At 38.0% G+C, this 14,469-nt stretch overlaps 1 protein-coding gene across 1 annotated transcript in view; it reads left to right on the plus strand.

Annotated features, from left to right (window-relative positions):
- ITFG1 (integrin alpha FG-GAP repeat containing 1) overlaps positions 1–14,469 on the plus strand; it is an 84,276-nt gene that overhangs the window by 19,779 nt on the left and 50,028 nt on the right. The window contains exons 7-8 of the mRNA XM_039352451.1: positions 5,775–5,836; positions 6,423–6,507. Of these exons, the coding sequence (XP_039208385.1) occupies positions 5,775–5,836; positions 6,423–6,507 (147 nt within the window). The remainder of the gene's footprint in view (positions 1–5,774; positions 5,837–6,422; positions 6,508–14,469) is intronic.

Below are 14,469 nucleotides of genomic sequence, written 5' to 3' on the forward strand. Positions count from 1 at the left end.
TTGCAACTGGGAAAACCATGGCTCTGACTATACACACTTTTGTTGGTAGGGTGATGTCTCTGCTGTCTGGATTTGCCATAGCTTTCCTCCCCAGGAGCAGTCAAAGTAAAAAACAACTACTAGTCAAACAGCTTGACCGGTACATTTTTTTTTTCTACTCAATCGTGTCTGATTCTTGGAGACTACCTAGACAAGTCCTTGCAGTGTCCTTGGTATGGCTTTTCAGATATTGTTCGCCATCCGGCCATCCTTTCTAGGGCTGGGAGAAAGTGACTGGCTCAATCTAATGTATCAGTAACCATTTTTAGGCAGTCACATCCTTTACATTTCTGCAGCATTCAAAAGCTATAGAAGGTGAGCTGGTGATGCAGCATAAACCGAGTTTATATTACTATGGTTCATCATTTAGTCAACCAGTTGCTCAGATTGGATTTGTCATTTTCATTCACCTGTCGAGCCCTTCCCAAGAACTGGGATAAGCAGATGTTTTGTTCGATGGTCTTAGGTAGAAGCTGTGGTGGCGCAGTGGCTAGAATGCAGTACTGCAAGCAAATTCTGCCCACTGCCAGGAGTTCGATCCTGAGGTTGACTTGGCCTGCCATCCTTCCGAGGCCGGTAAAATGAGGACCCAGATTGTTGGGGGCAACATGCTGATTCTGTAAAACTCTTAGAGAGCGCTGTAAAGCACTGTGAAACGGTATATAAGTCTAAGTGCCATTGTGATTGCTATTAAAGTCTCGTTCCAGGATGTAAGCTGTTCCAAGTAAAGCTGCCCATTTGCAATTGACTGATGGTGATATTGTTAATGTCAGTGGTGTTCAAGTGGTGCTTCAATCACTGCTGAGCTATAACAACCCAAAATTTTAGTTCTTAAGAATCTCTATGTGGGACCCAGAGACGTTGCCGACAGAGCTGATGTTTAAAGCCAACGTCTTTGACTTCAAATATGAAGGTTATCTGTTCTTTTTTTTTTTAATTAAAACAATCTGTTTTAAAATGAGGCAAGAAACTTTGTGGATCAATGTATGTTACATTGCTGCATTGGGCATCCAGGTTCTATCTAAAATCAAAATGTCCCAGGTGATATAGAGGGGAATATCGTAAAAAAGTAAGTCGCCCCCCCTTTTTAAAAAAAAAAAAAAAAAAAATTGAACGCTTGCAAACTGCCAGCTAATTGACAAGTTTTCCTGAGCATAGAAAATGCATCTGGAAATGCAACGCATGCATCTAAAGTTCAGTGAGTTGGGTTAAATGGCTTGTAGTGATGGAAAATAAGCACAAAGTGTCACATTTGATACCTTCTGTTGAAATAAATGAAAGAAACGTGAGTGGCTGACTGCAAAGATTTTACCCCACAGCAATTGACCTAGATGCAGCGTATGTATGTTTCACGTCTTAAGTCACAATCCGTGTAGCATTGTGAAAAAAATAAAAAAAATCCAGGTGCTTTGGTTCTTTATTCAGGAGAATATCTGCTTCCTATGGCAGGTTCTGTGAAAAGGGATCATAATTTAGAGAAAAACACAGCACTTGTGTTGCCCTTTGTACTACAAATTGCTATCTTCTTCTTCTTCTCCTCCTCCTCCCCCTCCTCCTCCTCCTCCTCCTCCTCTTCTTCTTCTTCTTCTTCTTCTTCTTCTTCTTCTTCTTCTTCTTCTTCTCCTTCTCCTCCTCCTCCTCCTCCTCCTCCTCTTCTTCTTCTTCTTCATCTTCTCCTCCCCCCTCCCCCCTCCTCCTCTTCTTCTTCTTCTTCTTCTTCTTCTTCTTCTTCTTCTTCTTCTTCTTCTTCTTCTTCTTCTTCTTCTTCTCCTCCTCCTCTTCTTCTTCTTCTTCATCTTCTCCTCCTCCTCCCCTCCTCCTCCTCCTCCTCCTCTTCTTCTTCTTCTTTTTCTTCTTCTTCTTCTTCTTCTTCTTCTTCTTCTTCTTCTTCTTCTTCTTCTTCTTCTTCTTCTTCTTCTTCTTCTCCTCCTCCTCCTCCTCCCCCCTCCTCCTCCTCATTATTATTATTATTATTATTTATAATCTCTTTATTCCACTAAAGCAAGGGTCAGCACTGGACCATGGTGTGCCAGAAACCGATCTATGCAAACAAGCAAAGTCCCATCCGCGGGATGCAGACAGCATGCAAAACCACACCCCTTCCAGTCCACGGAAAAAAACTCTTGTCTCCATGGCACCGGTCCCTAGTACTCAAAAGATTGGGTGCTGCTGCACTAAAGAGACAGATTTGTTAGGGAAATATAAGCATAGATGATATTAAGATGCAGTCAGGCCTAGGAATCATAATTAACAATAAAACTACTGTCTAGCTCCTGTTTTCCAATTTGTTACAGGCTTGTTTAAAAAAAAAAGTATGAGACTACAGATTCATAATTGCACAGGGCAAGTGGTAAATTAGAAGCAAGTTGAGGTCCGATCCCCTTTGAAAGGGCTACCATATGACTTCGTAAGCTATTCTTAATCTCTGTTCTACATTCATTCCTTCTCTTGGGTAGCCCAACTTCACCTTAGTTATGGAATTTCCTGCCATGATTCCGATGGTACCATAAGTAATACTTCTGATATTCTTGTTTGCCTGGATTTCTTTATAAGTTTTTATTGGTAATCAACTTTGGTTTTATTGGTAGTTTTCTACCTCTTAATATATTTCACTAGTTTATTTTGCAATAGCATTCAGCTCTTAAAGTTCCTTTTTTAATTGTCATGATTTCATTCAATTTAATTTTTATAAACTGCCCTGTATGCTTTTGTCTTCAAATTGTAATAGCCTTCTGATTATTTTGGAAAAGACACCAACCGCATTTTAATGGCATTAATCTTCAAACTTGCCCAAAATGTCATCTGAGGTCTTAACAGTCATGCTCTTAGGTACCTCTAAATGAGAAAAGCAATTATTCTCAGCTTTTACATACCTTTCCTTTATCCATGACTTATTAATTCAAGGTCCAATTTATTCTTAGGGTTAGCACACAATTAAAATCAGCTGTGCTTTTTCAAAAGGCAACTGAAGTGAAAAAGCTTCTTGGATGAGAAGTCAAATGTTTTCAAGGAACCCCCCCCCCAAAAAAAAAAGTCAATTTGCCTTTTGAAAAGCACCTTTCGGACAACCATGGCCTGGATGATGGAGAATCTCCATAGACGATGAAGATGAACTAGAATGGAAACTGGTTCTGTAGATTTCCATATTTTTGAAATAGCCGAGTTCTTCCTTATTTGGACGTGATGCCATTTCCCACAATGGCCCCAAATAGAGAGGGATTTTCATAATGCCCAATTTTCTATTATTATTATTATTAAAAGTTTTACAAATTACAATATAAACCCACCCATCACCTCCCCCACTGCCCAGAGCTGATTACAGGGTAACAAATAAACAAACATACTCTAGCTAACATAAACCAACTAAACTATCAATCAAAACCATAATAAACTTTAACTCCTTCTCAAAACAAATATTAACAAATTAAGACAAAAATAATAATACCATTAATACTATTAATAATTATCTAAAATCTATTCAAAAGCAAGATAATACTTTTCAGTTTCATACTTCTTCTGAATATAATCAATCCATCTTCTCCAAACCATAATATATCTTTCTTGTGAATGATAATGCCCAGTTTTCTTGAGCATTTGACAGAGAACCAGTTTGAGCTACTGTTTAAAATGGGAGAATTGAGATTTGCCTTTCACATGGAGGCCAACAGGATGTTTCTAGACCAGCTCCTCTTTCTCCGCCTTAGGAATATGGCAATGTGAAACCCCTTCTAACAATATTCCATGGATTTATAGTTGCCCGAAATCAAGACTGACTCAAAGGTGCCCACTAAAAAAAGCATTCAGTGATACAGTGACTGTTCATTGACTGCAGCATTGCCATGATCCAGTGAAGATGGAAATCATTATTTTTATCTATTTGCTTCATCCCAGTGCATCATTTCCCAGTCTGATGCAACTCCATCAATATATTTGAAGGTGGTGGAAGAAAAACATCTAAAAGAAACCAGAGGGGCAGGAAAAAGACTGTTTGTGATTTATATTCCTACCTTGAAAATATTGTTTTGAAAAACACCTTTAAAAAAAACCCAATACATTTAAGTAATGAATCAGAAGGATAACATAAAGCAACAAAAAGCTTTACCAGCGTGCAATTATATTTGAAGAACTTTGGAAAATGCAATTTGAGAGGTGTGTGGGTGCTAATGTTGTGCTACATGATTACATTTGGATCGTTCTTTCTCAGTGAGGTTTTTTGTTTTCTAGGAAAACAAAAGTGGTTTACTTAGAGTAATGTTTAGCTTATACACTACCGAACATAAGTATAAACTTCGAGAATCCACTCCGGTGTAGTAGGGTTATTCATAGTTCGTGGCTGGGAGATCTTTGGCCTCAAACAATGGTTGCCAGGCCTCAGAAAAATGATTTAGTGGTGAAAATCCCCAAGGAAAAATCTTCATTGATCTTTATAATTGGAAAACCTGTCAGTCAAAACTAATACAATACCCATCTGCTAAAAGATATGCATAAAGGTAATCCTTGATGTCTGATCACATTTGGAATGTTGATTGCAAGTTGTTGGGGGTCATAAGTTGAGTTATCACCTGACGGTCATTCTGTCCATCCAACAAAACAATCTGTATCCAAAATAATCTTAGCTCTCCACTTTTGACTAGATGTGAATCTGAGATAAGAACAGGTTTAATTTCATGCCTATATTCCTGATTTTAAAGTACTTACCTGATGTGTCCTAGAATTTTTTGGATGCCAGTTCTGAAAAATGCATCAAAGAAAAGAAAGGGATTAACAATAGAGGGAAGATGTATTTTCTTTCAAGTACCGTTTGTATTGCTAACTTGGTAAATCTCTTTGACATTCAAATTATTTTTTTTTTCCTTAGTTCTTTGTGGTTTGGCTCTCTGTTTTTTTCTTCTTCTTTTTTTCTTTCCCTTTTCTCAATTCCACCCACCCATCCAATAACTAAATGCCACAACTATTGTATCCTTGGCTGGTTCTAAGAAAAACAAGCGCAGGCTTAGGGCTTTTATATTCATTTAAAAAAAAAAAATCACATGCCATGATAAAGCTACCTTTCAACTACCCTCCTTTTTAAACATAAACAGAAATGGGGGTAAATAAACCATTATGGACTATTTTGTTTCCCTAAGGCAGGGGTAGGCAACCTTGGCTCTTTTATGACTCGTGGACTTCAACTCCCAGAATTCCTGAGCCAGCCACGCTGAGGGGAAAGAGAGAGGTTTCCATGCTGAGCCATGCCTACCCCTGCCCTAAGGGAAGTTAAGAAGTGGATTAGTTGCTTTAAGATCCTCCAAAGATGCTTTGGAAGCATCTCGCCAAAAGAAGACCAATAGTGATGCAGACTATCACTAGCAGTAACCTCCCATGGCCCTAAATCAAAGAAGAAATGGACCCCAGTCCAGCAACTAACCCTCTACCTCTCAATCCCTTTTCTTTGATTTCCAACAAACTCAGTATATTTAAAAACAATTAATCAATCAATCAATCAATCAAAATGCCAAGTCTATCAGCATAGAAAGGCAAACAATCTCCAGATGCCTGGTCTACTTAAGAGAGAAATAGGAGGAGCCCTCTGTTGATCCCAGATGTTCTGGAGAGGACACAGAGGGAAGGATGGAGAGTCATCGGTACAGCTTTTATGATTAGGTTACATATACTGGGTTGAATTAAACGCCCGCTTAAAAGGTGAGTTCCGAGTGTATTGATCCTGGTTGATTTTTGTCCCTTGCATCTTGCAGATTTGTTTCTGACAACGTTGTCAAAATCTGGACAACCTCAGTTTGAGATATGGGTGAATCAGGTAAAGAGGCTCCGTGGGTCTGTGACAATTTGCCGCAGCCAACTCGCCCACGGGACAACCTCACTGCAGAATTACAAGAATTACACTAATATCAGAGCCATTGAATTTTGTCCATTTGTGTCAGTAAATCTAAGAGAATAAGCAGTCACCATAAAATGCTAAAATGATGTAGTATTTTCACTCATTTGTTCTTCTTCCTTGAGTGCAAGGAACATCAGCAATTATTGGTTTATACAATTATTACTAAAATTGATTCTTCCCTTGTTAACACTGAAATCTAATTTCATTAGGGCCCACTTTGTCTATTAATATTTCTGCCCAGATCTTTTAATCCACATATGGAACTCTTTTGCAAGCTAAGGCTAAACCAGGGTATTTGTAACCATGGTTTCTCAATTTCGAAAACATTACGTTCATGAAACGATTGAAAGTATGCAAAAATAAAAAGGCAAACTATATTGCCTCCCTAAAATATCTTGTTTTTCTGTTCCCCATGGGTTATTATGTTCATTGTTTTCCAACTTTTTATGAGAAATGTTTATGGATTGATTGCCATTTTTATATTTGTATATATTTTTATTGACAGGATGGGGATTTTGCCAAGCCTCATCACATAAAGGAAAAACCGAAGGATGCTGTTGTTATAGGACAATCAGTATTTGCTGATTTTGGTGAGTTTCCTTTCTCCTTCTCCCAAATATCTGATTTATATGCATTTTCTGTGTATTCAAGAATATCTATTTATGCAGTAAAAAGTTATTAGGATGATAATACCATTTTATTCTGCTTCTTTAAGAAAACACTAAATTTCTCAATGTTACATTGCTACAATATTTTATAGGCACTTTGTCAATTAATCTCTGAAATATACTTGAAATATTTAAATTATAGTGCTGATTAAAAATGGATAAAACATGCCCATGTTTTAAAACATAAATACCAGTTATTAAACTTGCTTAACTTTCTGGGAATCTAATTTTGAACAATTTTTCGCAAGCAACAGATTTTTTGTGGAGAGAAATAATACTTTTAATTAAGAGCCACATTAGGAATTAATATGTATTTTTAACAATTCCAAAATGTCATTGTTGTCATGAAATATGATAGCAGGTGCTTTATGCATTACTTCTCACTTTATTTTGTACTGGATCATCAACATGTTTGTTTATCTCTCTTTATGTCCTTGTTAAAATCGCTTCTTGTATATTTAGTGTGATAAATTTTAAAATATAATAATAAAACTTAAAAGTCCAGATTGAGAATCTGGTTTCTGTTAAAAAGGAAACATAACTGAAACATAATTTTGTTTCTGCTGATAAGAATATAAAGTGAATTCTACACTACTTTTTTCATCTAAATCTTGGTCTGTAACCAAAGCTGAGACAAACTGTGAGCTGATTTTTAAAATGTCAGGGAATTATCTACATACTTTGATCTTCCCTAGCACAATTGTTCTCATCATCTGTTTTCTAATATCTCTAAAGTGAGGGAAAGGATTTTATTAATTAGATTTTTCTTGGCCTTTTGGCTAAGATTAAGTATAGGAGTTGATTAACCAAGATCTTGAAAGTGTTATTCCTCCTAAGAAGCAAGGAGCCTGTTTATTTGAAATTAAACAATGGCAACACCCTACACTAATTTGTTCCCTTCTAAAGAAACGCTTGAAAGTCCCATAAATATTTTCACACATTTACGCTTGACCTTTAGTTAAATACCATACTCCTGAGTAAGTGTCCGGTGTGTGTGTGTGTCTCTGAACTGTAACTCTTGCTATAGAAGGAACTAAAATCGGACTAAAATGATATTTTATTTTAATTTGTACACTACTAATCTGCTAGGGATTTTGGGTGGCTTGCGGTAATATTTACAAATACTGTTAACTTCTTTTAAAAAAAGAAAGATCCATTATAGGCAAGTAAAGGTGGAAACGTAGCAATCCTAAATAATGTAATGGGTTTTTTTTTATCCTTGTTTTTTTTTTTTTGCGGATGGAGGGTTATATTAACCTGTCATAGAGAGCTGTTAACGATCCTTCAAAAGCAGATGGTATTGAAAAACGCCATGAATGCTAATAAGCATGAAGCCTGCATCAAATACATTTGTTTACTTACGAAAGATGTAAATAAGTTTAATCTGATTAGAATTTCATTTCATTGAGTGCCAACTCCTGACAGCCAAGGGGCAGATGTAATTTTGGGGGGGGGGGGAAAGGCATATTTTAAGAAGACGCGAATTTGCTTAAATTTCAAAGATGCGACGGAGAGGGAGAGAAGCTTCTAAGCAAGGCTTTCAAATGTGTAACGTTTCCATACCATTTGCCATTGGAGTTATACGTTTTAAGCCACAACGTCGCATCAAAGATAATAACAGCCACCATACAAGCGTTCTCGACTTACAACAGTTCATGTAGTGAACATTTGAAATTACAACAGCACTCGAAAGAGTGACTTACAACCGTTTTGCAGTTATGACCTTTGCAGCATCCCCATGATCTAGTGATCGAAATTCAAATGCTTGGCCACTGGTTCATATTTATGACGGTCGCTGTGTCCCAAGGTCCTATGAAGCCCCTTTGTGACTTTCTGACAAGAAGCCAGATTCACTTCACAACCGTGTTACTAACTTATCAACTACAGTGATTCCCTTAACAACTGTAGCCAAAAAAAAAAAAAGGTCATACAGTGGTGCAAAACTCACTTAGCAAATGTCTCACTTAAAAACAGAAATATTGGGCTTCCATGGGGGTCATAAGTCAAGGACTTCCTGTATTCTTCCAGCTGATTGGTGACGACGGTAAAATCCAGTCATACATGAGTCATACATATGAGTCCTGTAAAGAAAACAAAAAATTAACATGAAGAGCTAGGACAAGTGAGAGTTGAAGAATACTCAGCTATGGGAATTCAATTATGGTCCTTCAGCCTAGCATACTTCATAGGATTGTTGGGGGGCAAAACAATAAGGGTAATTCTTAAATAATTCTTGACCTTTTGAAAAGTAGGTAGAAGAGAAATCAAATAAGTAAGTACCAATAAAGGAGAAAATTTGTAGCCCAGGTTGAAATGAGGGGTCCTTGGTGCTCTCTGAGCTTGCTTATTTTCTTGCAGACATTTCATTACCCAATCTAGATAACATCAATGCTAGTCTAGCACTGATGATGTTATCTTGTTTGGGCAGTGAAATGTTTGCAAGAAAACAAGCAAGCTCAGAGAGCACCAAGGACCCCTCAAATAAGTATTATTTAGAAAGAGCCACCGCTCTTGAGGCTGTTTTGATCCCCTATGAAATTGCATGTTATTCTTTCCAATACAGTCTTTTGCAATTTAAGTTTAATGAAAATCCAAAAGAAAAAAAATAGAAAAGCCAATTTCCTTAATAGAAAATAGCAGCATGGGGGATAAAAACCAAGCCCATAGCATAAATGAGTTATTTCCTCTTCTATGAAAACCATTCTCAACCTCTTGTTCTCAGCTCTATTGAATAAATTAAGAAATACATCTTTAATCTCCATGTTGCTACAATTGACTTTTTAATCAGTTTAAATTTTAATTTAAACTTTGTTGTAAACGATATTTCAGCATTAACAAAAACTAAGAGATACCGTTTCAGCCACATCCATGCAATAAACATTAATAACTGGCAAATTAGTTGCCCTATGACTCATTTTTATTAAATCATGTCCTCAGTGGTTCCATTTTGGAGTTACAGCATCTATAGTATCTTTACATGCAAAGTGACTGGAGCTGGGACTGATTAAAATACCTTTTAATAAAGTTGCTTTTAATGTCTAGAGACCGTTGCAATTTAGGAGTGTATTCATCTTCCACTGTCGGAGTTAAAAACTCATTTTGGAGCTGCTACTAAACTAAGTTTTAGGTTTAGTAAAAAGCTTCATTCCCATTGTAAGCACAAACAAAAATATACATTTGTGTCTGAGTTTTTCATCAACGTTTTTTTTATAGAGGCAAAATAGGTTGCAAAAATACAATTGTAATAGTAAAATAACAAATCAATAACATGAAAACAATAAACATGATGTAAAGACTTACCCACTTGTATTTCATCTGTCCTCATCCTAGTCATGAGATGAAATTAAGGGCCACCCACAATCTTAATTATCCCAAAGGAAAATTAATTGAAATCCTGCTTGGGTAGAGTCAATTCGATGAGACAAGTTGGTCTTGAGTAAATGCAACTCAGTCAATCTGTTCTAAACCGAGGCACAATGCTGAGCTTGTCAGCTGGAGAGCAGACAGGCAGGTTTGAGACCCCAGCACCAAGCGACAGGGTGAGCTCCTGTTCCTTGCTCCAGCTCCTGCCCACCTAGCAGTTCAAAAGCATGCAAATGTGAGTAGATAAATGAGTAGCACTTCGGTAGGGAAGGTAACAGCCTTCCATGTGCCTTTGGCCTATAGCCGTGCTGGCCACATGACCACGAAAATTGTCTTCGGACAATGCTGGCTCCATCGGCCAAGAAATGGAGATGAACACCGCACCCTAGAGTCAGACTCAGCTGGAGAGGAAAACCGTTACCTTTTACTCCAAGCCTGTTAGTTTAGATCAGAGGTGTCAAACTGCCGGTCCGCGGGGCGGATGTGTCACATGGAAACCGCACCCACCCCAGCTCCAGCAAGGGGGGGAAAGTCATGATATATCGCGACACATCACCTGAGGCGGCGAGTTTGACACACCTGGTTTAGATCAACCCAATGTTTTCTACAGATTCGTCACTTGATACAAGAAACCGCACATTTTCAAGATGCGAAAAATTAGACCTTTCTATGGAGAGTCGTGTGGGTGTCCTGTTATTTTTCTTGAATAAACACCCAACATTAAATTCTTGACTTTTAGATATGCAAAGCAACAGTTAGATATGCAAAGCAACAGTTTAATCTGTCAGAAAGTGCTGTTAACCTTTAAAGGAGAGTCAAATTCATTATCTACCAACTTAGAATGCTAAAATCATTTTTTTAAGTCACAGCTCTTAGGCATTGAAATCCCAAGTGGAAGAACATTATGAATTGAGATGCTGTATTTTTTAGAAAGCCATATATAAATTTATATTTGTATAAATTTAATTTTTTGTGCTTATAATTTAAGAATCTTAGTGAATACAGTTATACCAAAAATGTGTGAAGATTGTTATTTTTTATCCTTCAACCCTTAGATTCAAGAATAGCAAGGCCTACTGATAATATTTTTATAAACATTAGATAATGCATGGTTGTTCCTGTTAATTGCAAAGTCGTGTCCGACCCATCGCAACCCCATGGACAATGTTCCTCCAGGCCTTCCTGTCCTCTACCATCTTCTGGAGTCCATTTAAGCTTATGCCTACTACTTCAGTGACTCCATCCAACCACCTCATTCTCTGTCATCCCCTTCTTCTCTTGCCCTCAATCTTTCCCAGCATCAGGCTCTTCTCCAGTGAGTCCTTCCTTCTCATTAGGTGGCCAAAGTACTTGAGTTTCAACTTCAGGATCTGGCCTTCTAAAGAGCAGTCAGGGTTGATCTCCTCTAGGACTGGCCTATGCATGTTTAGGATATAGAAATATAGAATATTTTGTTTGGGTTCCTAGGATTCTGGCTAAATTCTCACTTTAAAAGACAGGTTGTGGAATATTTGAATTTTAGTTTACTCGTGGTGGAAATCCAGGCATCGTGATCAGCAAAACTATAGTTAAACGAACCAGAGCTTAGCAGTATGTGATATGTTGTTCAGACACAGCAGAAAACGGCTTTCAGGGTAGGTCTCCTTATCTCTCTCCCATCCCAAAGGAGAAACCATTAGCTGCTACTTTTGAGCAAACCATGACTGGTCTTGAACAGCCTGAAGCATGAAATTATGGTTCCTCATAGCACACTACTATCAAATCATAGTTTTAGGAAAGCTTATTCAATGACTAGCAGTTAAAGAAAACACAAATTACACCCACCAATGTTACGGTTCTTCTCAAGTAGGAACAGAAGGTTTTGTTCTCATGTAAGAATGTAGAAGGGGGCATGATGTTTGAGTGGTTAAAGACACCGAGCTTATCAGCTGAAAGGCTGACAGCCAGGGTTTGAGACCCAAGCGCTGTACGATGGGGTGAGCTCCTGTTACTTGCTCCAGCTCCTGTCCGTCTAGCAGTTTGAAAGCATGCAAATGCAAGTAGATAAATAGGTACCACATCGGCGGGAAGGTAAGAGTGTTCTATGTGCCCTGGATATAGTCATGCTGGCCACGTGACCACAGAAGTGTCTTCAGACAATGCTGGCTCCCTTGACTAAGAAATGGAGATGAACACCACACTCTAGAATCGGACATGCCTGATAAGGAAACTTTTACCTTTATTTTTAAGAATGCCGAAGTTGAAGAATTGACCGGGGGACAGCCTTTTCACATAATGCTGAATCCCCATTATATTTGAACTGAAAGACGGGTCTTTTTAGGACTCTAATCCTGGACCCTCATCCTGCCCTTGCTCTCCATCTGATTTAAGGTTGGATGGCTTTTGTGATAATACATCAATGTGGTGTAATAGACCTCCATCAGAATAATACACCTGCAGTTCTTCTATGAATAGATAGAGCTGCTTTGAAAACTCTTTATGGGTAGATCTCAAATTTGCCTCCTAGTCCCGTGGTGGCAAACCTATGGTACGCGTGCCACAGGTGGCAAGCAGAGCCCTCTCTGGGGGCATGCGCGCCGTCACCCCAGTCCTAAGCCTTCAGCTGGGTTTTATAAAACCTTTTTGCTTTAGGCCTCCACCGCCATATGCAAAAAAAAAAAAAGGTTCAATCAATCAATTTCAACTTCTCGCGGGGAAAAAAAGATCTCGCAGAGTTGGAATTGATTGAATGAACTTTTTAGTCCCACCCAGTCTGCCATTACCACTACAGCCACGCCCACCCATTGGGCCATGTCCACCCAGTTGGCCACACCCACTCGGCACCCGATGATACAAGTGGGTTTTGGGTTGCAGTTTGGGCACTCGGTCTCTAAAAGGTTCGCCATCACTGTCCTAGTCTTTCATTCAACGATTATTCGTTATCTCAACTTTCGGTAGGTGATATATTTAAATTGTTATAACATCTGCTTACAATATTTTCATTTATTAAGCTTGGCAAGGCTACCTAGTCATATTTTTATAAGCTCCAGAAAGTTGATTGAGGTGATGATGAGGTGTTAATGTAATCCTGTCTCCATCGCTGTCACCTGCTGGGGTATTTACATCCCTAATTAAAAGGGACAAAGCCCTGGGAGGTTTTTATTTAAAATGAAAATTAAACCGAATAGGAACATAAAAGTTATCTCAGTAGGTGGCAAGCAGAACAGAATGCAATCAAGGAGGCCATAACAAGTGTGTGTGTGTTTACTTCAGAATAGATAGCAAAGGATAAAATGACCTTTTTGCAAATATAGATATATTATTTGTACTATATAAAGTACAATCTTTATCCCTTTAAATATAGCACCGATTGAAAACTTTTTGGGTAATTTTTTTTAGAGATGATGAGATAGGCATGGGTTTATTGGTCTCCACCTCTATGTAAAAAGACATTTGAAGTTTGATGCTCACAGTATCACTCATTATTGGTTCAAGTTGATCCATAGCTTCATTTAAATGGTTGTATCATGATGGCTTGTACTTAATTAGAGTCCTTTTCATAGTAAAGTGTTTTTTTCATAATATGCTGATATTTTGTAACAGGATGTAAGGATACTTTTTTGTTTGGTTCTAATTTCCTACAGTTGTTGGCCTAAGCAGCCTTCAGATTATACTACTGATTAATTGCCTGATCAGTTAGTTAATTAGTACTTGTTGGAGGCATCGTGCCTACTTAAAATATTTATAGCATATTCTCATAAACATCAGTTAAATTCCATCAGTATACGGATAAAGGCATAAAAATACCGGTTCTGGGGTAAAAGAATTATTTTGTTATTTTGTTTCTTTCCTGAATTCCATATATTCCCAACCCTGAAAATACATATATATAAATTGTTGTAAAATACATATATTTGAAGAAAGAAACCTACTTCTTTCCCTTAAATTAGTTGCTATGTGGATTTTTCTTTTCACCAGAGGAATTTATAATATCCTGGTTTCCTTTTCTTTGTGGCAACTGTAAGAGATATCTGTCAGATACAGGGATATCAGGTTAGAAGCTCTTTGTGAAACCAACCATAAAGGATATTAATGTAGTTACTTCATACTTTGAATGATGAATGCACCATCCCGGTCCTTCTTTCTCCTTCCCATTTCAACCATCCTGGATCACCATGCCTGACTCAGCTTTTACAACAATTAGAATTTGGGAAAGGTTGTAAAAACAGAGGCCAGGACTGTTTCCTCAAAGCCATCCAATGTAGGTAGTCCTCGACTTAACAACCATTCATTTAGTGACCGTTCAGAGGCACTAAAAAAAAAAGTCTCTTGTTACCAGTTTTTACACTGTTTGCTGCAGCATCCTCACAGTTACATGATCAAAATTTGAACGCTTGGCAACTGGCATGTACTTACGACTGTTGCACCGTCCCAGGGTCATGTGATCACCGTTTACAACCTTCCCAGCCGGCTTCTGACAAAGTCAGTGGCAGCAGGCCAATTCCCTTAACAATCACACGATTCTCTTAACAAAAGCCGTGA

This window comes from Crotalus tigris, unplaced genomic scaffold (assembly GCF_016545835.1).
Source record: "Crotalus tigris isolate CLP2741 ecotype Arizona unplaced genomic scaffold, ASM1654583v1 scf7180000018432.44079421565:4894166, whole genome shotgun sequence".
NCBI classification, from domain to species: Eukaryota; Metazoa; Chordata; class Lepidosauria; order Squamata; family Viperidae; genus Crotalus; species Crotalus tigris.